The sequence below is a fragment of the Schistocerca cancellata genome, chromosome 1 (genome assembly GCF_023864275.1).
Source record: "Schistocerca cancellata isolate TAMUIC-IGC-003103 chromosome 1, iqSchCanc2.1, whole genome shotgun sequence".
Taxonomy (NCBI): Eukaryota; Metazoa; Arthropoda; class Insecta; order Orthoptera; family Acrididae; genus Schistocerca; species Schistocerca cancellata.
This window is the reverse complement of record NC_064626.1, coordinates 422,374,309-422,401,765: the sequence shown is the minus strand read 5'-3', so window position 1 is coordinate 422,401,765 and position 27,457 is coordinate 422,374,309. Positions and strand designations below refer to the sequence as shown.

Below are 27,457 nucleotides of genomic sequence, written 5' to 3'. Positions count from 1 at the left end.
TCTGTGGGTATCTCTAACGGATCGAGCCTTCTGATCCGAAGCACATAGTTTCCCACTAATGTGCAGCCCCTGCCTGTCATATCTAGTCTCACCAATCTGCCAGCAGGCTGGGTCTGTCTGTGTGTGGCATAATGCAGCAGATTTTCACGGTTTATCCATGGACCCAGGACTGTGGTGCTCCTCGGCAGGCCAGAGGCCACAGGCGATGGATTTCAGGAATTGTGACTGTCTCACCACAAGTACATTGTACAATGTGGCATTTTATTGACATTTTATTTATTCTAGTACATTTTAGCACTTCAACAGTAGTATATTTGAAAGTATGGACGATAAGAAGAAGAAAATTGTGGCAGTCACTGGCAGTTTGTACGCTATGTACTCGTGTATTTCTTGAAATAAAAATTACATAATACCTGTTGAATAATAGACATAACGCAGTGGGTAATAACCAACAATAATGAAAAGGTAGAGCTAACATTTTATTCGTGGTCACCTACAGTGTTGGTTTACACAACTCTTCCCCAGCTTATACATTTCTTTCAAGAGGTCTACTTTTTTCTGAGGTTGTTTCTGAAAGCAGTGAAGGTATTTTAAATCTGTCTTGAAACTCCAACAAAATGCGTATTTTTGTCACCAGATGTGTTTCACTTTATTGAAATAAAATAACATCAGTGGTCTTAATGAAACATATATACAATTTGGCTTCTTTCTCCATGTAAAAGCAGTTCGTTACACAAGATGTTGACATTAGAACTTAAGATTTTTGCTCACACATTTAGAAATACAGAAGTCCTTACATTTTTTTATCAGGGAAAAATGCTAAAACTTGTCTGAAAATCAGGGAAACATCAGGGAATTTCACTTGGGGAAACTTGTGGCAACCCTGGGTGTGTGGTAAGGACAGCTATCAGTAAGTTTCTGTATGACCTCTGATTACTCTCCCTCCCCTCCTACCCCAGTTATTTAATCACCATTGTATAACTTATTCTGTGACCACAAAGAATAGCATCTACAGCATTGGAACTATTTCCAAGAACCAAATACAGAAACATGGTGGCCGTATATAACATTGAACCAGTATTTTATTGATATAGAAAACGCTTTTTCTCTACAAAAAGGAACTGTGCTTATCAAATGCTAGGAGTAAGAAAAAAGCCTGCTTCTTTCCACCTTTTTTTCCTTTCTGTAAGTTATGAGTCGGTCTATTTTCAATATTTTCTGGATTTGAGAAGTACAGTTATTATATATGCATGCAGTCACGCAAGTAGTAAAAGGCATTTGTTGTTGTGTTCTTCAGCATGAATACTGGTTTGATGCCACTCTCCACATTATTCTATCATGTGCAGGTCTCTACATCTCTACATAATTAACACAGCCTACGAGGGTGACTCAAATATAGATGGGATTTTATTTTTTTAAATTAATTTATTGAAAAACAAAAGCCAGTTTCAATTTATTTTTCCACATAGTTTCCTGCTTTAGAGACACATTTTTTATAGCGAGAAGGAAGGTTTTTCATTGCAGCATCGTAGTGTGAAGCTGGTTGTGTCAGGAACCAGTTGTGCACAAATTCCTTCATACCTTCATAATCTCCAAATTGGTGCCGACTTGTAGTGTCCATAGGCAGTCGAAACAAATGGAAATTGCAGGGTGATAGGTCTGGGTTGTAAAGGGGATGACCACATTGAATCCAGTGCATTTCCTGTATTTTGGAGACTGAGAGAGATGGAGTATGGGGTCCGACATTGCTGTGGATGAGGATTACCCATCGAATTGATTGGTCTCATCTTTTGTGGTGAAACTTGCCAGCTGACAGTGAAGTCTTGACTCTCACTGGGACTTCCTCCCCTCTCCTCCACCATTCTTTACTGGCTTGTTTGGATTTTAGAGTGTAGTAGTGGACCCACATTTCATCGCAGGTGACAGTCCGACTCAAAAATGCATCACCTTCTTTCACAAACTGTGCTGTAAGCCTCTCAGGCCTCCAAACATCTCAACTTATGATTTTTTATCATAATTTGAGGAACCCATCTGGAGCACACTTTATGGAACTGTAGGTCATTTGTGATGATCACTTGACATCTCCCATAACTTATTCCTGTGCTGCGATTTCTGATATTCTCAACCATCAATTGCCTTCAAGAATGCCTCAAACCACATGAATGTTTTCGTCTGTGATGCTGGTCCGAGGATGTTGATCGTGTTGTTGATTTTCCACATGTTTTTGTCCCATACAACTCTTTATGCCGGGTAAACACAGATGTCCTTGGCAATGTTTGTTCACTAAACTTTGCAGTCAATGTCTAAAAAATTTCTGTCGCTTGAACTCCTTCATGAGCAAGAAATTTTGTAATTATGCCTTGCACAGTGGAGTGGGTGCACGTGTTGTTCAGACATTGTGTGTGTTGCTGATGAAGCTGTTGGAAGTATGTAACATCCGGCTCTCCCACTCCTAATGGTCCCACCCAACACTACTAGAAGTGCGTGTCCAGTCTGCCCAACTGCTTATACTCAGGAACAAAACTCCCATTTATATTTTATTCACCCTCCCACATACACTTTAACTTGCTTACTGCAGTCATGTGTTGGTCTGTGTGTACAGTTCATAACCACCCACACTTCCCTCCCTTAGCAAATTAACTATTCCATGATTCCTCAAGTTGTGTCCGATCAAACTATCCATTCATGAAATGAATTTCTGCCTTAAATGTTCTTTTCTTCTCAATTTGATTTAGTACCTCTTCATTAGTTAATCTGTCCATCTAATCTATAACATTCTTCTGTAGTACCACATTTCAAAAGCTTTTACTCTTTTGTTCTCTGTATTGTTTGTCATTTACGTTTCACTTCCCTGTAAGGCCACACTCAAGCAAATGATTTCAGAAAAGTCTTATCGTTGACCTATCTTCTAACCTATCATTGCACATGTTCCTACACTTCTCTGGAATCCAAATTGATCTCCCTGCCACTTGTTTCATCCTTCTGCTTATAATTCATGTCAGTAACTGGTGACACCTACTTACTAAACTCATAATTCAATAATTCTGATATTTGTTGACACCAGCCTTCTTTGGTAGTAAGAGTATTACATTCTTCTTGTGATATTTCTTCATCTCGTATATGATATGTGCTAAGTGGAACAGTTTTGTCATGGTTGATAGTTGCAAGGATCTTAGTGATTCTATGATATACTCCTGGTGCCTTTTTTTGACTTAGGTCTTTCAATTATCTCTCAAGTTTGTCTCGCAGTGTTGCATCACCTATCTCAACTTCAACCCTGTCCCTTTCCATAACACTGTCTTCAAGTTCCTTTCCTCTATATAACGTTCTTATGTATTGCTTCCCCCTTGCACCCTTGCCTTCTTTGTGTAGTTCTGTGCCACTATCATAGTTTTTAATGTTCATACATCAGCTTCTCTCTTCTTCAAAGTTTCTTTAAATTTCCTTTACACAGCATCTACCTTTTACACAGTCATCCATGCCTCTGCAGCTTAGCACTTCCCCTCTAGTCATTCCTGCTTTGTCAATTTGCACTTTCTATGATAGCCTCATTTTTTAGACATCTGTGTTCACTTTTGCCTGCTTCATTTATTGCATTTTTATATTTTCTCATTTCATTGATTATATTTATTATCTTGACTGTTATTCAAGGTTTCCTACTGGACCTTGTGTTTTTGTCAACTTGTTTCTCTGCTGTCTTCACAATTTCAATTTCAGAACTGCCCATGCATTGTATTTTTTATACCTATGTCAGTTATATTTGGTTGTTTTAAATTATCCATGTCCCATGTCTATAATTTTCTACCTTTCTCCAGTTTCTTCACTTTGTCTACATTTTGTTACTAATAAACTGTGGCAACCGTCCTCATTTGCTCCTGGAAATGCTTTGCTGTTTAAAATTTGGATTATAGATCTCTATATTAACATGATGTACTCTAAACCCTTCTGGTGTCTTCAGATCTCCTTCACCTATACAGTCTTATTTCAAGATTCTTAAACTAAGTATTAGCAAATGATTAAATTATGCTTTGTGAAAAATTTTATCAGATGGCTTCCCCTTTCATTCGTTGCTCCCAGTGCATGCTCTCATTCCATTTTTTCCTTCTCAGCCTTTTTCCACTTTCTAATTCCTTTCCTGCCAACACATTTACACTTTTGTCTCCATTAATGTTGTGAACAATTTCTTTTATCTCACCATCCATTTATTGCTGAACTGGTGAGCATACATACTTGTATTACTCTGGTGGGTAATGGCATTGTATCTATCATAACTGCAATAAGCTGTTCACTGTGCGTGCATAGAAGTTTCCAAGTATTCCTATTTTCTTGTTCATTTTTAGGTCTGCTCCTGCATTACATTAATTTGAGATGACCGCCTCTTGTCAGCAAGTGCATGCTAATCAGGCCTTTTAACAGATGCCCATCTAATGTGATTGCACCTATGCTATGGCTACCTGTTTCATTGAGGCATGCAAGCCAGCCCACTGCAGTAAGGTCTTGAAGTGGGGGGTGAAGTGGTGAAATGTACAGAAATATAATTGTTTTGTACCTACTTTTATTAACTTTTGTGTGTGTGTGTGTGTGTGTGTGTGTGAGAGAGAGAGAGAGAGAGAGATTACAGCAATTACAGCGGTTGGAGTTATCCTTCAGTATAAACTCTTTTTTCCATCAGGCACGAGTTTGGATCAATTAATACATAACATATTTCATGGTCATATATTACAGCTTTCTGTTAGACCATGCTGAAGCCAACATTGTAAGAGAGCAGTCTGCAATTGTACTAACAAATCTGAGCAGCCATATACGAGGAAAAACATCAGCATCTATTACTGCCCTAAAACAGGTAAGTACAAAGTTCAGACTCTAAAGCAGTGCAGAATATCATTGTAGTTTCCTGGTGTCATCATTTCATTCATACTGATAAAAATTATAACCATTGTATTCTGTATCCTAATCATTCCAAGCATAGTTTAAATTGTAAGCATATTGTTTTGGATTAATGACTTCTGTTTCCCATTCCAGTACAGTCACTTAATAAATTGACAAATAACAGATTTTTTTTTAAAAAAGATTGCTTTTGAAACTTGTTCAGCTATAGTATATACCTCCAAGCATTTCAGAACCCATATGCACATGTAGCAGGATCTACATTGTTTTCAACCTTCATGACAGGTTAAAAGTGTGTGCTGTACCTATATTCAAGCCCGGAATCTTACTGTTCATAGGCAGTGCTCTTTGTGAATGGGTGATCCAAGCATGACTCATGACTTGCCCTCACAGCTTTAATTCCACTAGTATCTCTCTTGAACATTACAAACTTCACAAAAGCTCATACATTAGAAAAAAAGCATTATCTTTTGAAGCCTAGGCTGTAAGCCAATAATGCACTGAACGAATTAAGACTCCTGCTCAAATTCATCAGTGTCACTCCATGTCAGAAACCACCTTTCTTTTTTATCAGTCACATGACCATTTTGATGCAGCCCACCACGAGTTCTTCTCCGGCACACACCTTTTCATCGCAGAGTAGCACTTGTAACCACACCATGAATTATTGGCAGGATGTATTCCAATCTCTGTCTTCCTTTATAGTTTTATCCTCTACTGTTCCCTCAAGTACCATGGAAGTTATTGATTGATGAATTAGCAGATGTCCTATCATCATGAACCTTCTTCTTGTCAGTGTCTCCTGTATATTCCTTCTCTCACCAATTCTTCAGAGAACCTCCTCATTTCTTACCTTATCAGTTCACCTAATTTTCAACATTCTTCTGTAGCACCACATCTCAAATGTTGCAGTTTTCCCACATCCTTCACTACCATACAATGCCATGCTCCAAACATATATTTTCAGAAATTTCTTCCTCAAATTGAGGCCCATGTTTGATACTGGTAGACTTATCTTCGCTGGGAGTGCACTTTTGCTTTTGGCCAGGTGTAGTCTGCTTTTTATGTCCTCCTTGCTCGATCCATCGTGGGCTATTTTGCTGCCTGGGCAGCAGAATTCCTTAACTTCATATGCTTCGTAATTCCCAGTTCTGAGTTTAAATTTCTCACTGTTCCCATTTCTGCTACTTCTCATTACTGTTGTCATTCCTCAATTTAATCTCAATCCATATTCTGTACTCATTAGATTGTTTATTCCAATCAACACATTCTGTAATTCTGCTTCACTTTCACTGAGGATGGCAGTGTCATCAGTGATCCTTATCATTGGTATCATTTCACCTTGAATTTTAATCCCACTCTTGAATCTTTCTGTTTTTCCATCATTGCTTCTTCGCTATATACATTGAACAGTAGGAGCAAAAGATTACATCCCTGTCTTACACCCTTTTTAATCTGTTCACTCATTCTTAGTCTTCCAGTCTCTTTGTTCCCTCTTGGGTCTTGTACATATTGTACATTACTGTTGGGGATATATGAGTAGTAATTTTGTATGTGACTGTGTATGCAGCAAAGTGCTGTGCACGGAGTGTAATAGACCTCTATGACTGTTTTGTATGCTCTGTGGCGTCACCTGAACTATCAATTGTGAATGCACTCTTCTGTGTAATGGATATTAAAATATAGTTTGCCTTGTTCCCACATTTTCCGTGTTCAGATTTACTTATTTCACTGCGCTAGCTCCAATAATTACCCATCTCTCCCTACTGCTTACTCCTATTTTTCTTCTCAGAATTTTGAACATTTTGCACCATTTTACATTGTTGAAAGATTTTTCCAGGTTGACAAATCCTATGAACATGTCTTGATTTTCTTCAGCTTTGCTTCCATTATAAATCATAATGTCAGAACTGCCTCTCTGGTGCCTCTACCTTTCCTAAAACCAAACAGATCATCATCTAACAGACCCTCAGTTTTCTTGTCCATTCTTTTGTATCAAAGAGTAACCACTCTAAATGGCAACATGCTGAACAGTAAATACTCTCGGGTGTTCTCAAAGAACTGTAAAAGCAGTGTTCACAAAATAAGTGACGGTATTTCACACAGCTGTGTTTTACCCACTTCTTTTTAATACGACATTCCAGAATCAAAGTCCAAGAAATTTATTTGCGCTGATGATATCGCTATGATTGCTCAGGATCAAAGCTGTAGGGAAGCGAAACAACGCTAACATCAGACCTGAAGATGTTGAATGAATACCTCAGACACAACTCTCTCTGACCGGATCCTCAAAACACCATTGTATCAACATTCCACCTGCAGAGTAAACAAGCAAACTACAAACCTAACATCACATTTAGACACTTGACTCTCCAATACTGCAACACTCCAAAATACGTAAGTGTGGCCCTAGACAGATGTGTGGCATATAAATTCCATCTCCAAAATGTGGCAGCTAAAATCAAGGCTCAGAACAATGTACTCCATAAGTTAAAAGGAACTGCCTAGGGTGCCACTGCAACAGTCCTCAGATCATCAGCTGCAGCACTTTCACACTCAGTCACAGAATACAACTGTTCCAGCACTGATTACCAATACTAACTAGTATTCGGCCACTATCCATAAGAAGACCACAGTCATTGCTGAACATGTGGACAAGAATCAGAATTTATAAGTAACAATCCAAAGTTACCAATTCATTCAGGAATTTCATTATCAAAACCCCAGTGACTGAGGTCTAAAAAACCATCATGACAAATTGAATCAGTTTGCAGGACAATAATTTCAGCATGTAAGAAACCTGGAATGATCAATGGCAGGAGTAGTCTTCCATGAAGTATCACCAATACTCAAATCTCTCTGGGAGTGACCAGGAGGTTTTCACATACGCTGATGACACTAGTGCATACTAAATTGGATCAGAATAGACTGGGGCAGATGTGCAACTTTGCTACACCAATGGGTATGGAAGTCCTCCACTGAATGTTTGCTCAGGGCATTCAAAGGGACAATGGAAGACCTTCACAATTTGTGAAGCTGCAGAAGCTTCTGACTGGATTTCCATCTGGATTTAGTGCTATGAACCATTTAAGTACTTAAGAATGTAACATCAGAAGTCTTTGATGCCATGTGAAGAGAGAAGGGATGAAGCTGTTAATTGTAGTGCAGTTAGGCATTGGGCAAGCAGGTAATATGGTGACAGCTGGCATTCCAATACTGGGAACATCCTATGTAGCAGCGGACTCCTGACTAAGTGTATGAATTGTCAGTCCAAGTGGAAGTATGAGAAATGAGTGTGTGCAGAGTATTGAGAGAGATGAAGTGCAAAAATAAAAGCCACAAACCACATCATTACCTTCACCTAGCCCACTAGTAAATGTGTATGATGACAATGCAACCCATGTTGGGCAGGACCAACAATAAGATAATTTTATAAGAACCATTGCATTCAGTGTGTTTAGATCAGACACTTCTTTACAAATACCTGTCTACATCAGATAGTGTTCCTATGGAACATAAAAGAAATACTGCCAACATTGTGAATGAAGCCTTATGTATTGGCTTATGCATATAATCTTGAAATGCAGTTTGATTGAATGGCAGTAATGTATTTAAATTTGGCATAAACAATTCAGTGTATTGTTGTTAGCTAATGATTTTCACACAGTTCATCATCCAAAAATAGTATAACTGAAAATCATGTCCTGTCATAATTGCCAAATATAACAATTTCTCAGTGCCATCCTTTGTACTTTACCAGGTTTTTCTAAAGTAACTATCCCTTTTGCAGCTATCTGTTTCACTGTTGAATGGACCCATATATGGTTGTTGAACTTAAAACTTGTGTCCAAATTTTCCAAATAAAATATTAGTTTCTAATGATGGTGTCTTTGCAAATAATAATGTCACATGAAGTAAATAGAATTTAATAACACCAGTTTTTAGGAAGTTAAATTTTCTCTCTGATGTATCACTTACTGTTAGTACATTCACTGTTTGTGTGATCTAAGGTTTTCTGGCATACAGAAATCTTCAAAATTTCTCAGATATTCAGCGGGTAGCGTTACCCAAAAGGCACGATATTTCGGCAAGCAGACTTCGTGCCATCTTCAGGCATTCTTGGCGCCGTCAAAAAGGCGCAATATTTGGGCAAGTAGACTTCTTGCCATCTTCAGGCATTCTTGGAGTCTGATTGATCTCTGATGGATGCCGGCTTTATATAATGTCCACCCCTCTCCCGCATCCTCCGTCTGGGCACTTCCGAGCAGTCCACAGCCGGTGGTGGGGTAAGAGTGGCACTGGGTGGGTGGGAGAAGTGCGGCGCCCCACGACAGATCATGGGCCAAAGCCCTTCCGCAGCCACGGCCACTTGCGGAACTCTGCCATTGTGGTAACAATGCTTCGCCTTCTTCTTCAAGTGTCCTGACAGGAGTGGATTTCTGTGTAGACTCTCGTGTTTGAATCATTCTCAAAGCTGGATCCCAGGCCTTGCTTTACTGGAAACTGCTGTCTTTATTTATTAGTTCGTCATGCAGCTGGATCTACACTGCCTCTTTGAGGATACAGTCCCAGAAGGTGTTCGATTGCTGTAACACCTTTGTGCCATTGTAGTTCATGTCATGTCTATGTGAGATGCAGTGCTCTGCCATGGAGTACTCAGTCGGTTGTGTGTTGTCTGTGTGCCATTTATGTTCAGTAAATCTCTCCTGTACTGTCCACATGGTCTGGCCTACATACGTTTTCTCGCACTGGCAAGGGATGCTGTAAACTCCCGGTTTCTAAAGTCCTAAGTCGTCCTTGACTGATCCTAATAATGTTTATGTTTTTGATGGAGGGTGAAACACGCTCTGGACATTGTATTTTCTGAGTATTCTGCTGATCTTTGCCGATGTGTTCCCGGCATGTGGTATAGTAGCTGTTGCAACCGGTTTGTCTTCGTCTGTACGGCCTGTTTACGAATGTGTCGTCTACATATCAAAAAAAGCAAGAGGGCTTGTAGACTGCCAACTAGAGAGCTTCTTCTCCAAAAGCCTCCATAAACATATTGGCCAATACTGGTGATAGCGGACAGCCCGTGCTACTCCATCTGTTTGTCCATAGTAGTTCCCATTGGACAGAATGTATATTGACATAATTATGAATTTGAAAACTTCCGTTACTGTTTGCCAAATTTTTCTCCTATGAGGCATAGGGAATCTCTTAAAGGTACCCTAGTAAAGAGGGATACCAGGTAAAAGCTCACCATGAGGTCATCTCGGCCCAATCGCAAGTTCTGGAGCTGCTGGATGAAATGCGCGGAGTTTCTGGTGTGGCGCTGACATTTGCCCACAAAGGGACTGAGCATCAATGTCAGGATAAAGGGAATTGCACTGTCCTACTGCCATGTAATGTATACAAGCAAAAATTGTACGACCTATTAGAAGATGACACCCACCAGAGAATCAAAGGCAATCCTACCGACAGAGTGAAAAGGAAGACTATTGAGCTTCTCCAGCACACCTTCGAAGATAAGAAGATGCTGAAGAAACTTTGTTCATGAGCAGCTGCACCTCCTAGACTTTATGGACTACCTAAAGTCCAGAAGGATGAATCACCTCTCTGCCCAATTGCATGCAACATTGGAGCACCAACATAACAATTAGCAAAACATCTGGTGCTCAGTCCCTTTGTGGGCAAATGCCTGCACCACATCAGAAAGTCCACGCATTTCATCCAGCAGATCCAGAACTTCTGAATGGGTCAAGAAGACCTCTTGGTGAGCTTCAATGTGGTATCCCTCTTTACTAGGGTACCTATAAGAGATTCCCTAAGTCTCATATTAGAAAACTTCGGACCAAAAGTAATGAAAGTTTTCAAATTCGTACTTACGTCAACATACTTTCTGTTGGATGGGAACTACTATGAACAAACAAATGGAGTAGCGACGGGCTGTCCGCTATCATCAGTAGTGGCCAATATGTTTGTGGAGGCTTTTGAAGAAGAAGCTCTGTAGTCGGCAATCTACAAGCTCTCTTGATTTTTTTGATATGTAGACGATACATTAGTAATCTGGCCGCAAGGACAACAATGCTTCCAAGACCTTCTGCTGCACCAGAATATCAAGTTCACAATCTACTGTAAGCCGACACATACAGATTTGTACCTGTACGCCTCCAGCTGTCATGCTCCTTCACAGTGAGTGGTTGTTCTGAGCACACTGGTGCACAGAGCACGCGAAATCTCGGACTGTGAGAGCCTAGCAGTTGAATTGCAGCCCTTGTAGGCCATGTTCTGCACCAACGGTTTTAACAACCGGCAGATAAAATGCACCTTAAGACCGAAGAAGCCGAAACCCCCAGCCTTCCGAGAATGAAGATGAACAGGTTGCGACGACGATTATACCATATGTCTGGAACACATTGGCAAAGATTGGCCGAATACTCAGAAAATACAATGTCAAGTGCGTGTTTCGCCCTCCATCCAAAACAAAAACATTATTAGGAACAGTCAAGGACGACTTAGGACTCTGGAAACTGGGGGTTTACAGCATCCCTTGCCAGTGCGGGAAAGTGTATGTAGGCCAGAACATCTGGACCGTACAGGAGAGATGTAGTGGACATAAACATCACACAGACAACACACAGCCAACCGAGTACTCCATGGCAGAGCACTGCATCTCACATGGACATGACATGAGCTACAATGGCACAAAGGTGTTTCAGCAATCGAACACCTTCTGGGACTGTATCCTCAAAGAGGCAGTTGAAATCCGGCTGCATGACGAACTAATAAATAAAGACAGTGGTTTCCAGCTAAGCAAGGCCTGGGATCCAGCTTTGAGTATGATTAAAACACTATGACAGTCTACACGAAAATCCGCTCCTGTCAGGACACTTGAAGAAGAAGTACAAGAAGAAGAAGAAGAAGAAACATTGTCACCATGACGGCAGAGTTCAGCAAGCTGCCGTGGCTGCAGAAGGGCTGCGGCCCATGATCTGTCGCAGGGCACTGCACTTACCCCACCACCCAGCGCCGCCCTTCCCCCACCACCGGCCGTGGACTGTTTGGAAGCGCCTAGACAGGGGATGTGGGAGAGGAGTGGAGATTATATAAAGTCGGCATCCATTAGAGGTCAATCAGATTCCCAGAATGCCTGAAGATAGCAAGAAGTCGGCTTGCCGAAATATCGCGTCTTTTGGACGATGCTACCCGGCTGAATACCCGAGAAATTTTCAACATTCAGCGTTTCTTCCCTAGCTAGGTATCACTTTTATCATTTTAAGTTTGCATTAGACAAATGACCAAATTCTTTGTCACATTGGAAATAATCTTTAAACTTCTGAGAAATATATTAAATTGTGAAATATTTTTACCATTACTCAGTATATGCAGAGGTACAAATAATACAATACCATTTCTGTGCACTTTTTTACAAATTATTACTAATTCTGATATATTCACTCGTGGACTGCAGTGCTAACAGACAATGTTGTTCCAACATTGTAAACTATAACTGGTGTCACACTACCATGAATCTGACTGGTTACCTACCACTACTGGCATGAACAGTGTGGAGGAATCTTCACTTTCGTTTACACGTCCCATCAAGAAATTTGCCTGCGCAGTTTGCAAGCCAGTTCACCCTACACAACTCCTGATACTGTCAAATTTTAGGGATTACGTACATCATAGGAAAAGACATCAACTTTTTCTGTAACCCACCACAACACCATAGGTGCTCTAACTATCAGAAAAGTAGGAACTTTATGGAGAGGGAAGGTGACAATATTGATAACCTTAGAACTTTCAACATTCACATCACATTTAGACATCACTGTTCCTGAAAATTACGCTAACAGCTCTTAGCATTGTGGAATTGGTAAGATTTATGGGCCTTGTATTCTTGGATATCAGCCATAAGGGATTTAAAAGCAGTGTCTCTTAAGGCACAGAGAATTCTAAAATATTTTTCAACATTATTCTACACTCAGTTGGAGAAGTGATTATCCAGACAAATTCAGTCTCTTTTTCTTTCTCTCTTGTCCCCAGTATTGTTGAAGCTGTTTCCAAAACTGTGGATAGAATAGCATTCATGCATCTCAAATAGAGTATTATTAAATTATGTGTGTTTCATGTCATGTTTCAGCCGAAAACCCATTCTTATCTTTTGTGTGCAGTACAAGGAACAAGCCTGAAAAGAATCCGGGAACAGTGAGCAGACTCTTCAATTTAATTATGCACTTTATTGTATCCACAATAGTGTAATACTTAATATATTAGATCATCATCAATGTGTCTTTTAGTGCCTTTGCTTTACATTTTGACGACATGGGGCTAGATTGTCCAATGTTTTAAACTCTTCTTTTTACCATTGAAACATATGTGAACAAATAAAAGCTCTAAACATTTCATGGTATTGTGAAAAAAAGTAGTAATCAACCAGTACCATGGTAGCGACCTCATTTCTGGAAAATTGCTTTCATTAATGACTTGGCTGGTCTGATTCATAATGGTATTAGATAGAGCTGGTCTGATTCATAATGGTATTAGATAGAGATATAAGCTGTAAGTGCTTGTCTACATGGTCATTTCACAGTTAAGCTGTTGATCCAAACACTGCCGTGGAACTCGCTACTGTTCTTAACAAGTTTCCTCTACCTGTTGTGGTATTAAGGGAGCTCCTCCGATTTGTCATATTTTGCAGTTGATATTACAAGGGTTGTCCAGAAAGTAAGTTCCGATCTGTTGCTAAATGGAAACCACAGTGAAAATCAGAAACATTTTATTTTCAAGAGTTAGCTACACCTTCCTGATACTTCTCTACACAATCGCTGCTTCGACTTAGACATTTGTCGGAGCGTTATACCAAATTTCCAACACCATTGTCATAGAAGGCAGCTGCTTGTGCTTTCTGATAATTTTCTATGCTGGTCTATAGCGCATAGCTTGCACCCAAGTGTTGTCTTCGTATCTAGCGTTTCATGTGAACAGAGATGATATTCAGGACGAGCCAATTAGGGCTGTGTTGTGGGTGATCGAACACTTCCCATCGAAAAGGCTGCAGGAGCATCTTTACTGCTCCTGCAGAGTGCGACTGAGAATTGCCATGAAGAAGGAAGTGCATGGCAGTTGTGTTAGGTGGGCTGCATTCATTAAGGCGAAGCATCTCAGTGGGCCCTCCTACTTGGCGGGAGACATCATTGTTCTAGGCACCTTTACTCGCTCAAAGTGTGCTCACAACTGAAAAGAGCACCTTGATGCAATTGACAGTCATACTAGAGACACTACCCAACACATCTGTGCAAAGCTAAATCAGGTTTTCACTGTGGTGTCCATTTCGCGACCGATCAGAACCTCCTTTCTGGACAACCCTCGTAAATGCATTGATATCATGCTTGGCACCAATCTTCAAAGCAAAGTGCTTGTTTCAGGCAGTCTCTTAGCAAATGCTGTCTCACTAAGTAGCATGTGTCAGGGAAAACAGAAATGGTCCATACGATGTAAGCATCATAGCCATTGAAGGTGACTTTCCTTGAGAGTGGCACTGATACTCGGTACCTTCACAGTATTCAGCAGCATCTCTTTTGTTACATGGTCACTTCATGTTACATCTAGGAAGTTTCTTAAGCACCACAGGCAAAAGGTGTTGAACTTACATTCTAGTTTAGCATTGATGCCCAGGTCTCAGCACCATACAAGAGGGAGCTCAGTGCACATGCCTGATAGTGTGTTTTTGTTGTCAACATAAGATGTATGTTTTTCCACACTCTTGTGTGGAGCTTCCTGAAAGTATTCGCTGCTTTCCCAATTCTCGCATTTATTTTGTCATCCAGAGAGAGATCTTCTGACACTACCAATCCAAGGTAGCATAATTTGTTGACTACATTCAACAGAGAGCCATCTAATCTTATGATAGGCATATCCATGTATGCTTGTGCCATGATCACAGTCTTCTTTACATTCAGAGACATAGACAAGAGCTTGCATGCAGCAGGAAATTTGTCCATAAGACTTCGAACATCCTCTTGTGTAAGAGCTAAAGTTATGCATTGTCAGTGAATAAGAAGTTGCTTACATTAAGTCCTCATCATGATAGCTCTTGGATCTGAGTAACAATATGTAGTAAAGTTCCCTGTCAATTGTACTGTGTAGTTGGATGTCCATATTTGTTGTGCTGAATATGACTTTGTGAAGTAACGAGGAGAATGCACTAAACATTGTAGAAGCCAGTAAATCCTGATGAGCTCCTGTTTGCACAAGAAATGGATGTGATGTGCTTCCTGTAAATGTCACAGTACCCTCCATATTGCTGAGAAAAGTCCTGACCATCTTCAGGAGTTTTGGAGGACACCCTGTTATCACTTGTAAAGTATACAAAGTATACAGTTCCTCCCTGTTGTCTGTGTCATACGCCTTATTCAGGTCAACGAAAGCAGTGGACAATGAGGTCTTCTGGTTGTAGCGCTTTTCTTGAGTTTGCCAGAGTGTATCAATAGTAGATCACTGAGCTCAAAACCCACACTGAGACTCAGGGTAGACACACTGTGCAAGCTTCCCCAGTCTGCCCAGCCCAGCTTTTCCGAAGATACTCAGCAGTGAAATTCTGCAGTAGCAGTCACAGTCACCACTGTCGCCTTTACCTTTGTACAGAATGACAATGTTCACATTGTGCACATCCCCCAGCATAGTGATGTCAGCCTAACATTTCAATAAAATTTTGTAGAGTGTTGGGAGAAGTGATGTCAATGTGATAAGTTGTGTGTGGATGTTGCCTTTACTGGGGCATTTCCTGCATTTAAGCCATGCAACAGTTCTCTGAAGCTCTCCTTTGTAGGTGCAGCTCCCATCTTGTGAGAAGTTTACAGTTGAGAAATTTCTCCTGTTGCCTTTGGGGTTATGTTTTCCAGATCCCAGAAGAGGCTGGAGTAGTGTTTGAACCATAGGTGCAGTTGCCAATTGCAATCCATGTTGGCTGTTCCATCAGTCCCCTTAAGTAAGACATTTGATTTGGGGATGAGCCCTTTGGCCCTTTTGATACCCAGATACATCTTCCCAGCATTGATACACTCCTTTATACAACACTTACACAACGTTTTCCCAATATGTGCTTTTTTTCATGCAATAAAAATGATGTACATTTTATCTTATGATGCACAGCTATAGTTGATTATCAGGTTTTAACTTAGAGCTTTAATAAGAAACAGAAGTTGTATCTTAGGAAAACTTACTTTGTTACATGCAAGATTTCTTCATGGAGAGTTAATTTCATTAGCCTCTTTAAAACAGGAATATAGTGCTAAAAAATTTTTCACTGTTATGTACATTTTTATAACTGCACTAGCAAACTTGGGAATGCTTTGCAATTGCTAAATATGTATGGGAATTAGGTATATATACTAATAGAACCTTCATTAGGATGTAGTTGCTTAAAATGACTGGAGTAAATCTATTGGAATCGTTGATATGGAGGCATGAGAGAGACCTCTCCAGCTGCTGGGTCTGTGAAGACAGTATTCTACATAGTTTTAATCTGCGAATGAGCAGGATTTAAACAATTTCCGACGTTCAGATTCCATAATACTTTCCAGATAATGAGCCCCTAAGCTATAAATTCAACTTTCCTGTATTCTGTTAAAATCTGCCGTGAGGAAGCAATCAAAATAGCACATAGCTGTGCATACAATTTTTGTGTTAAATTATATGTAAGAAAAATGAATATATGTGTGGAAAACAATTTGTCTAATGGTTTACATGACTTGCTGTCATAGTTGAAACTGACTGCAAGGAAGAAAATGAAATTACACATTTTCAAAGAACAACATTTTCTTTTTCACAGTCGATTTTAAATAAACACTTTACATTGTTGTTTAAAGATTTTTTTTAAATTTTATTTTAGTTTACACTGTCAACAAATGATCACCTCATGATTTTGTTTTGTAATATTCTGAAGTATTTTTATTTTAGTTTTCATGGTCAACAAATAATCATTTCAAGATTTTGTTGTTTTTTTACTGTAATAGTACAGGCCATTAAAAATAAATAAAAGTAATAGAAAATTTTAAACAGTCATGTAGTAGTTTAGAAAGGAATGAATACTGTGCAGCTGCTGTTGAAAAATGAAATTGAAATTCTTTTATTGTGTTTTTCAGCCTCAAGTCACACAAAAAGTACCATGACCAGTTTGAAGTTCTTAGAAGGTCATCATAAGATGACATTAGAAGCAGTTCACATGCTGCCCACCTACAGACATAATTGCACAAGTTGAAGTTGAAACCAGTTAAGATATTGTTTGTGTGCCCTGAGCCTGAAAATGCAAGAAAATAAATTTATTTATATTAATCACTGTGCTCCCCTTAGGCAGTATACATAGTCTCTGTAATTTTGTGATTGTCTACTGATGTTATGTCTAACATGTTACCTTATCTTGTGGTAAGTTTCAAGGATTATGTTGACTTTGTTCCAGAACATGTTCTTGAAATCTTTCATACTGTATTTTAATTTTCTTCTCTGAACTGAGCATGTATGTTGTCTATTGATAGGATGCAGTATCTAGTATGCTAGAACTGCTTAAGGAAAATAACTTCTATAGGGAAGCAGGAATTGTAATATCCAGACTGTTTTTGTGGTGACAAAATTACTCCAGGAGGATATGTTCCAGCACCAGTCGAGGCATATCAGCAACAGGATGTTTCTGGTTCTAACCACCTCTTTGGCCATTACCTGATGATATATGGAGGTACACCATTGGCCGAAGGTCAGTGACAATTCAGTGTTAACTATTCCATTTCACATATTTATTGTATCATTAATTTGAAATTAAAGGAGATGATATGACAGAGGGGATGGAAATTGTTGGACAAAGTTTGGGGGGGGGGGGGGGGGACACCTGGGTAGGCTAAAGCCAGGATAATTTTCAGAGATGTAAGGACATCTTCCATCTGTGCAATTCAGAACAGCTGGTGATGGGATAGAAGGATTGAGATAACCTGTGTTATGAAGCAGCCAATTGAAATCAACCATGTTACATTTCAGCACAGGGTGGTCCACTATTGCTTTTAGCCACAGGTTTGGCAGTGGCCGTTCATCCTGTTGGACTAGCTGGTATAAAAGATGACTGCTTTCACATGTGGCCTGGCTTCTGATGGGGGTTAAGATAATCCAGTGTCAGGACTGGAATAGGAAGTGCTGGGTTAGTGGATTGGGCAGGTCTTGCACCTGGGTCTTCCACAGGGATATGATCTCCTTGGCAAGGGATTGGGAATGGCATAGCAATGGATTAGGATGTGGAGATTGGTTGGGAGATGGAAAACCACTTAAGAAGGGTGGGAAGGATCTTAAATAGGTTGTCTCTCATTTCATAGCAAAGCAGTGATAAAGGATATGGTGGAGTTGTTTCATTCCAGAGTGTTATTGGGTGATGCTGGTTCTTGCTGTTGTTGGAAAAGATTGGCAGTATGTGGTGGGATACGACGGACTGTGTCTGAGGTTAGTGCCTGTCGGTGAAGGTCTTTGTGAGACCTTCAGCATACTGGGAAAGAAAGGTCTTGTCAACAGATACGCCATCCCTGGCTAGTCAAGCTGTACGGGAGAGATTTTTTGGCATGGAAGCTGTCGAAATGCAGATATTGTTGGTGGGTATAATGTGGACGGGGGTGTGCACGGAACTGTCAGAGAGGTGGAGGTAAGTGTCCAGGAAGGACGGGGGTGAGAAGGATCAAGTGTTGCGAAGGGGAGAGAAGGCATTGAGGTTGTGAAGGAATGGGGATACAGTGTTTTGGCCCTGAGTCGGGATCATAAAGATATCCTCAATTAACCTGCTTCGCAACCTGGCCCATCTGGATCCTTCTCTCTAGCATCAGCTTTTATTAACTGTGCAGATGGGAGTTATCCTTACAATACATTCTCCTCTCCCGAAATTATCCGGACTTCAATCTACAATAACATACCCCACCACCGCCACCACCACCCACCTAACATTCCCCCCCCCCCCCCACCCCCCCACCCCCTCTGTCCTATCATCTTATCCCATTTCATGTCTCCTCACCCTCATTGTGCACTGTTCTCTAGCAATGTACCCATCTTTCTTTCCTCCTTCTCTTCTCCTCTCCTCTCCTCTCCTTTTCCACTCCCCGTATCCCCCATCACTCCCCCAGAGCCTCCTGATGAGGACCTGGCTGCCTTGTCCTGTTGCTATCAGTCTCTGCATGCTTCTCCAGACAACAGTTTCTCTCCCCCCACCCGTACTCCTGCTATCCCTCCCCCTTTCCCAACTCATTCTGGATTGCTGCTTCTGCTCAAAGTGACTGTTTCATTGTGGCTACAGCGGATGGAGATTGCAGTCATGTGTAAGGTTTGCTTACTTGTGTAAATGTGTGTGTGTGTGTGTGTGTGTGTGTGTGTGTGTGTGTGTGTGTGTTTTCTTTTCAGAAGAAGTCTTTGGCCAAAAGCAAATGTGTAACAGTCTTTTCATACTGCCTGTCTACGACTCAGCATGTCATCTTTAATACGGGTAGCAAGCTATAATTTTCACAATATTCTTGATATTCCAAATTGTACATTCCTTTGTTTAGTAGGTACAGTAAAACTTGCTCAGATTAGCGTGTGTATAATTCAGAAATCTGCCCAAACTGTACAAGTATTTCAATCCGGACGCATTCAGTGCACTTTTATATGCTGATTTTTTGTATAAAGCAAAACGTACCTAACATGGAAATGGAAAGCAAATCTTAGAACATACTTAGTAATTCACTGCATAAAGTGGAAAAGAGCCTATACAGTACTACTGTATTACTTCATTAGTTATTCACAACTCTACAAGGGCGTTACTTTAAATACCTCTGTTAAGCGACACAAAACCAAGAAAAGAGGTCGAGCACAGCTCGCCGCTGCTGGTGTGGACCTAAAACCGCACCGCTCTGTGCAACAATGAATAAATTATGCTCAGTGTTGGTACAGTACATCAAAGGAAACGGTTCGTTCATCAGCGCTGTTTTTACCGGCTTTCTTGTTTTCCTCATTATTGACGCACGCCAGCACATACAGGAACATTGTTGCGCATCTACAAACATTCTGCTGCAATGTGCGCAGTGAAGGAGATGGATATTGTTCCATTAAATGATGGTTTAGCCCGGCAAGGTCGTCATTTTCTGTCAGTTTCAGTTGACTAGTACTGTAGCACTTTAAGAGACACAGTAACATGGTGTTGAACAAACGGTATGTGTTGTTAACACTGAATGAAAAGATTAATGTAATCAAGACAAGTGTGCGCAAAATTATGTCACGTTTCATATGCAGTAAAACACAAATTTATAAGAATTTAAGAAACAAGGATAAAATTTGGGACAAATGTATGAAAGAGAATGGGCAGATGAAAAGAAAGGCAAAGAAGACCGGAAATGAACAAATTAACGAATTAATGTGGGAATGGTTTTTTTTTTTAGGGCGCAAAACTTCAGTGGTCATTAGCGCCCAGACTACGTTAGGAATGCACCGCCAGGCACAAGTTTAAAACAGCAACTAAAAGGGAAAACACGATAAAAGACAGACTGACAGGCATAGGATTAAAAAAAAAAACAGCATAATCAAAGGTCCTTAGAGAGGTTGGTCGAGTTGATAAAATGAAGAACGCGAGCAGCTGCTCATGGGTCATCCGCTAAAATGGCATCTAGACTACAGGGCAGGCCAAGATCAAGATGCAGTGTGTTAAAATCCGGGCAGGACATTAAAATGTGGCGGACCGTCAGCAATTGCCCACATGGGCAAAACGGCGCAGCCGTCAGCAGATGGCGATGGCTGAACCGGCAGTGTCCAATTCATAACCGGGCCAAAACGACCTCCTCCCGCCGAGAAGGGCGGGACGATGACGTCCAAGCCACGGGAAGAGGTTTCAAGGCCCGAAGCTTGTTGTCTGTAAGTGCAGCCCAATCGGCATGCCACAGCGATAAAATGCGCCGACAAATGACCCTGCTTCAATCTGATGAAGGGACACAACAAGAAGCTGTCCGAGGCTGGAGGACCGCAGCCTTGGCCGCTGCATCTGCAGCTTCGTTCCCAGGGATACCGACATGGCCAGGAACCCACATAAAGCTAACCGGAGAACCGACGTCCACCAGCTGCTGAAGAGAGCGTTGGATCCGGTGCACGAAAGGGTGAACCGGATACGGATCACTGAGGCTCTGGATGGCGCTCAGGGAATCGGAGCAGATGACATAAGCAGAATGTCGGTGGCGGCATATGTAAAGAACAGCCTGGTAGAGGGCAAAGAGCTCAACTGTGAAGACCGAACAATGGCCATGGAGCCGGTATTTGAAACTTTGTGCCCCGACAATAAAAGAACACCCGACCCCGTCATTGGTTTAGAGCCATCTGTATAAATGAAGGTCATATTAATGAACTTCGAACGAAGTTCGACAAAACGGGAGTGGTAGACCGAACCGGGGGTAGCCTCCTTTGGGAGCGAGCTGAGGTCAAGGTGAACGCGAACCTGAGTCTGGAGCCAAGGTGGCGTGTGGTTCTCGCCCACTCGAAAGGTTGCAGGGAGTGAAAAATTAAGGTGTTGAAGGAGGAGACGAAAGTGAACTCCAGGGGGTAGCAGGGCAGAGACATACAACCCGTATTGACGGTCGAGCGAGTCGTCAAAAAAGGAACGATAAGACGGGTGGTCGGGCATTGACAGTGGCCGACAGGCATACCGAAAAAGCAGTATATCGCGCCGGTAGGTGAGTGGCAATTCACCAGCGTCAGCATGAAGACTCTCGACGGGACTAGTATAAAACGCTCCGATCGCAAGACGTAAACCCCGATGTTGTATGGAGTTGAGGCGGCGTAAGATGGATGGCCGTGCAGAGGAGTATACGAAGCTCCCATAATCCAGCTTGGAGCGGACGATCGACCGATAGAGACGAAGTAGGACGGTTCGATCCGCTCCCCACGACATACCACTGAGAACACGGAGGACATTTAGAGAACGGGTACAACGGGCAGCCAAATATGACACATGTGGAGACCAGCTAAGTTTCCTGTCAAATGTAAGACCTAAAAATTTTGTTCTCTCCACGAATGGGAGAGCAACGGGACCGAGTCGTAAGGACGGTGGGAGAAACTCTTTGTAATGCCAGAAGTTAATACAGACCGTCTTCTCGGCAGAAAAACGGAAGCCATTGGTGACACTCCAAGAGTAAAGAAGGTCAAGAGAACGCTGAAGACAGCGCTCCAGGAAACATGTACGCTGAGCGCTGCAATAGATGGTAAAATCGTCCACGAAAAGGGAGCCCGATACATCAGCTGGGAGGCAATCCATTATTGGATTGATCGCTATGGCGAAGAGAGCGACGCTCAAAACGGAGCCCTGTGGCACCCCATTCTCCTGGCGAAAGGTGTCTGACAGGACAGAACCCACACGTACCCTGAACTGGCGATCCATTAAAAAGGAACGAATAAAAAGAGGGAGGCGACCGCGAAGGCCCCATGTATGCATGGTGCGGAGAATGCCCGCCCTCCAACAGGTGTCGTAAGCCTTCTCCAAATCAAAGAACACAGCTGCGGTCGGGTGCTTCCACAAGAAGTTATTCATGATGAAGGTCGACAAGGTAACCAGATGGTCAACAGCAGAGTGGCGCCTACGAAATCCACATTGTACATTGGTAAGGAGGCGTCGAGACTCGAGCAGCCAAACCAAACGAGAGTGAACCATTCACTCCATCACTTTACAGACACAGCTGGTAAGCGAGATGGGTCGATAAGTGGAAGGCAAGTGCTTGTCCTTCCCCGGCTTAGGAATCGGGACAACAATAGACTCGCGCCAGCATGCGGGAACATGTCCCTCAATCCAGATGCGATTGTAAGTACGAAGAAGGAAACCTTTACCCGCAGGAGAAAGGTTCTTCAGCATCTGAATATGAATTGAATCAGGCCCTGGAGCGGAGGACCGTGACCGGGCAAGTGCGTTTTCGAGTTCCCGCATGGTGAATGGGGCATTATAACTTTCACGATTCGAGGAGCGGAGGAAGGCAGGGTGGTAATGAGCGGAGCTAGAAACCTCTGCGAAAAAGCGGCTGAAGGCATTGGAGACATCCTCAGAGGCCACAAGGACGTCATTCGCGACCGTCAAGCCAGAAACTGGTGAGTGGACCTTAGTGCCAGATAGCCGGCGCAGGCTACGCCAGACAACAGAAGAAGGAGTAAAACTGTTGAAGGTGCTTGTGAAAGCAGCCCAGCTGGCTTTCTTGCTTTCTTTAATAATACGACGACACTGTGCACGTAATCGTTTATAATTGATACAATTCGCCACTGTAGGGTGGCGTTTAAAGGTGCGTAAAGCACGTCGACGAGCACATAAAGCGTCTCTACATGCTGCGGTCCACCAGGGGACCGGTACGCGACGTGGAGAAGAAGTAGGGTGAGGGATGGAATATTCAGCAGCAGTGAGAATGATTTCAGTGAGGTGTGCGACCTGATGATCGCAGCTTGTGAAGGTTTCATCCTGAAAGGTCGCCCTGGAAGAGAAGAGCCCCCAGTCTGCTTTCGAGATGTTCCAACTAGATGAGCACGGAGATGGGGTATGCTGCAGGAGATGGATAACACACGGGAAGTGGTCGCTCGAATATGTATCAGAAAGTGCATACCACTCAAACCGGCGTGCAAGTTGGGTAGTACATATAGAGAGGTCTAAATGGGAATAGGTGTGAGATGTGTCCGAAAGAAAAGTAGAGGCGCCAGTATTGAGGCAGACAAGATTGAGCTGGGTTGAAAAGGTCTGCTAACAGGGAGCCCCTCGGGCAGGATGCTGGAGAGCCCCAAAGGGGATGGTGGGCATTGAAGTCTCCAGTTAACAAAAATGGTGCAGGGAGCTGAGCTATAATTTGCATCATGTCTGTCCTGGTAACGGCAGACAACGATGGAGTGTAAACGGTACAAATGGAAAATGTGAAAGTGGGGAGAGTAATTCGGATGGCAACTGCCTGCAGGCCGGTGTGCAATGTGATGGGATCGTAGTAAATATCATCCCGGACCAGCAACATAACCCCTCCATGAGCCGGAATACCTACCACAGGGGGTAGGTCAAAACGCACAGAGGTGTAGTGTGCCAAGGCAATTTGATCGCATGGGCGTAGCTTCGTTTCCTGGAGGGCTACGACGAGCAGACGGTGCAAGCGGAGCAGCAACTTCAAGTCCTCTCGGTTGGAGCGAATGCTGCGAATATTCCAGTGAATAAGTGCCATCGTAAGAAGAAAAGGAAGATGAAAGAAGGGGTCACCTCGAAGGCCGCTGAGGGCCTGGCTTCGAGCGAGCACTGCCGCCGCTATCAGTAGGTGGACAGTCATCGTCCATTGGGTCTATAGGTTCATCGGCCATCTCGGTAAGATGGCCGGGAGGGGGAGCTTCCTCCGCTGGTGAACGGCCAGATGTTCGGCTACCAGCGGTGCGACCAGGCGAAACGGATGACGGCCTGGGGCGGCAACCGCTGGGTGGCGCAGGAGAAGAAATGCGCCGTGGCGGAGAAGGAGAACTGTGCTTCCTATGAGCCTTCTTGGAAGGTCGTTTGGTGGAAGTACTGGTCGATGGCTGGGAGGTCGAGGTACGTAGGAAGTCTGCACGGGACGGTTCCTTCTTCAAGGCCCGTGCATCTGACTTCTGGGTCTTCGTCTTAGCAGAAGCTGATGAAGGGGCTTGTGTCTATGGGGTGATGGGAGGAAGAGGAGACGTCGACCACGCGATCTTAGCACTGGCCGAACGGACGACCGTGGTGCTGAAGGTCAGATCGCATGTCTGGGTTGCCACCTCCCTGGTAGTCCGAGGAGAGGCGAGGACAGTACTGAATTTGCCCGCTGGAAGCAGCGTGGGCTTCCTACTAGCAAATAGCCTGCGAGCAGCCGAGGTGGACACTTTCTCTTTGACCCGAATTTCTTGGATACATCGCTCTTCCTTATAGATGGGACAGTCACGGGAGGACGCTGCATGGTCACCCTGACAGTTCACACAACGAGGAGACGGAGGTGGACAGTCACCCTCATGGGCGTCCCTGCCACAAGTGACACATTTAGCCGCATTGGAACAAGACTGGCGAGTGTGATTAAAACGCTGACACTGGTAGCAGCGCGTAGGTGTCGGGACAAGGGGCGAACAGAAATAACCTCGTAGCCCGCTTTGATGCGCGATGGCAGCTGAACACTATCAAAGGTCAAGAAAAGCGTCCGGGTCGGTACAAGGTCATTGTTGACCTTTTTCATGACCCTATGGACAGCCGTCACGCCCTGCTCAGCGAGGAACAACTGAATCTCCTCGTCAGTCAATCCGTCGAGAGATCTAGTATAGACCACACCACGAGACGAATTCAAAGTCTGGTGAGCCTCCACCCGGACAGGGAACGTGTACAGGAGTGTGGCTCGAAGCAGTTTCTGTGCCTGAAAGGCGCTCTCAGTTTCTAGTAGCAAGGTACCATTACGCAACCTTGTACAAGACTTAACAGTACCGGCTATGGCATCTACGCCCTTCTGGATAACGAAAGGGTTGACAGAGGAAAAATCCTTTCCATCCTCAGATCGAGAAACGACGAGGAACTGTGGGGCAGGCGGTAGTACCTTTGTCACTGGTGGCTGGTCATGTTTCCGTTTGTAGGCAGAAGTCGAGAGAGAAGAAGAGAAATCCATTGCGGAGGAATCCCCCATGATTGCCAGCGTCTCCGATGGCGCGCTCCTTCCTTATGGGGACCCTCTCAGAGGGCACTCCCGCCTTAGGTGAATGTTTACACCTCACGTCACACCTCCCGAGAAACAGATGGAGGGACCAATTGGCATGGTCAGAAGGTATCAGCTCAGGCAATCACCCCTCCCTGGGCCTGGCCTTTACCAGGGGGTACGTGCGTGCCTTACTTGTCTACCCAGGGCGGGGAATTACGCGTTACCCCGTCACCGGCTACGCGTGCGAACGCGTGGGTCGGCCTTCAGGCGCGCACAGGGAGGAAGGAAGAAGAGGAAAAGGAAGAGAGAGAGGACAGACTGTCTCAAACGCCGAGGCGGAGACCAGAGAAGGCAAGGAGAAGAAGGCAAGGGAAAGAGTAAGGAAGACAGTGAGATGGAGAAGAACAAAGAAAGGAACCTACCAAAGGAAGGAAGAAACGAGAAGTGAAAAACCAAAAAGACCACAATTATAGGTCGTGGAACCGTCCGTCTCTGGACGCAGGCGCTAACTACCCCCGTGACGGGGATGGACTCCTTTTAGTCGCCTCTTACGACAGGCAGGAATACCGCAGGCCTATTCTAACCCCCGAACCCGCAGAGGGGTGGGAATGGTTTGTAAGTATGCGGTCAAAAAACTTACCTTTATCTGGATGCATGTTGCAGAGTGAGACTCTGAAAGTCACTAAAGAACTTGGAATTATAGAGTTTAAGGCATCCACAAGATGGCTGGACAGTTTCAAAGCTAGGCACAATGTGATGTGGAAATGAAGTGTGTGGGGAAGCTAAGGATGAGCAGGAAAGTCTAGCAACAGGATGGAAGACAATACTGTCCAACTTAATTGTGAATTGTGACCTGAAAGACATGTTTAGTGCTGATGAGACGGGACTGTTTTATCATGTGCTGCCCTCAAAATTGTTAGCAACTCAAGGTGAAAAGTGCAGCGGAAACACTCACATTGCAAATTATGCCTCCAAACTTGTCGCTTATATTTTTCTCTTCATCCCAACCATGTGTAATTATGGTGTGCACAATCTGGTTGTTCCCCATCAGAAGATTCTTAAATTTTACTTTCCTTTCTTCACCCTCAATTCCAAAATCCAAGCACCTTCCCACGCAGTGAAGCGAAGTTTTATATTTACATAAGAAATTTGTTCCCAGCACCACATCTTTTACAAGTCCATTCACTACAAAGCATCCTATACTAAAATGATTCTACTCGCACTTGAATTCAAAGAGCACTTCTTGACCTATGGGTGTACTTAAACAACCAACTGCCGTTTTGATTTTTATACTATTTACGGGTAATAATACTAATTTCTTATTCTTTACCCTATGTACAAATCCTTCTGACATTGCTGACACATTACATCCAGAATCGAGCAGTGTGTCTACTTTCTCGTCATTTACTTTAATTTCAATGATAGGCTGAACATTAATCTTTTTTTTTTCCGCTCCAAACACTGTTCCCTCAATAAATCATTTTCTATGTCCCGTCCCTACTCTTCCATCTCTAGAGTACACATATCCTGTTTGATCCACCCCTCAATTTCATATTCGTCCCAAAATAATTCATTAAATGCTTCTTTCGCCCCAATTTCTTTTATTCTCTCTTCTAGGCCTCTCACTACCTTAAACTTTTCTCAAGTCCACAAATGAGGCAATAACGATCATAATGTTCTACCGTACCATCACCAATCAGTTACAGTAAAATCACATTCCTCCTTAAGATACCATTCTGTCCAAATATCACTTTCTATATTAGAATCTAACTCACTGTATTCTCCCTTAAAATTATTGACATTAGTAGCTACATCATTATCATGAAATAAAGCATTAATTTTTACTTCCAGGTCATTACAAACACCTTCACAAACAGCACTTTCAACAGCCACTGATATATCATCCAACTCGC

General features: G+C 42.8%; 1 protein-coding gene across 1 annotated transcript in view; it reads left to right on the top strand.

Annotated features, from left to right (window-relative positions):
• LOC126176097 (rotatin) overlaps positions 1–27,457 on the top strand; it is a 443,859-nt gene that overhangs the window by 307,568 nt on the left and 108,834 nt on the right. Inside the window, 3 exon segments of the mRNA XM_049923237.1 lie at positions 4,726–4,843; positions 17,406–17,485; positions 17,487–17,620. Coding sequence (XP_049779194.1) covers positions 4,726–4,843; positions 17,406–17,485; positions 17,487–17,620 — 332 coding nt within the window.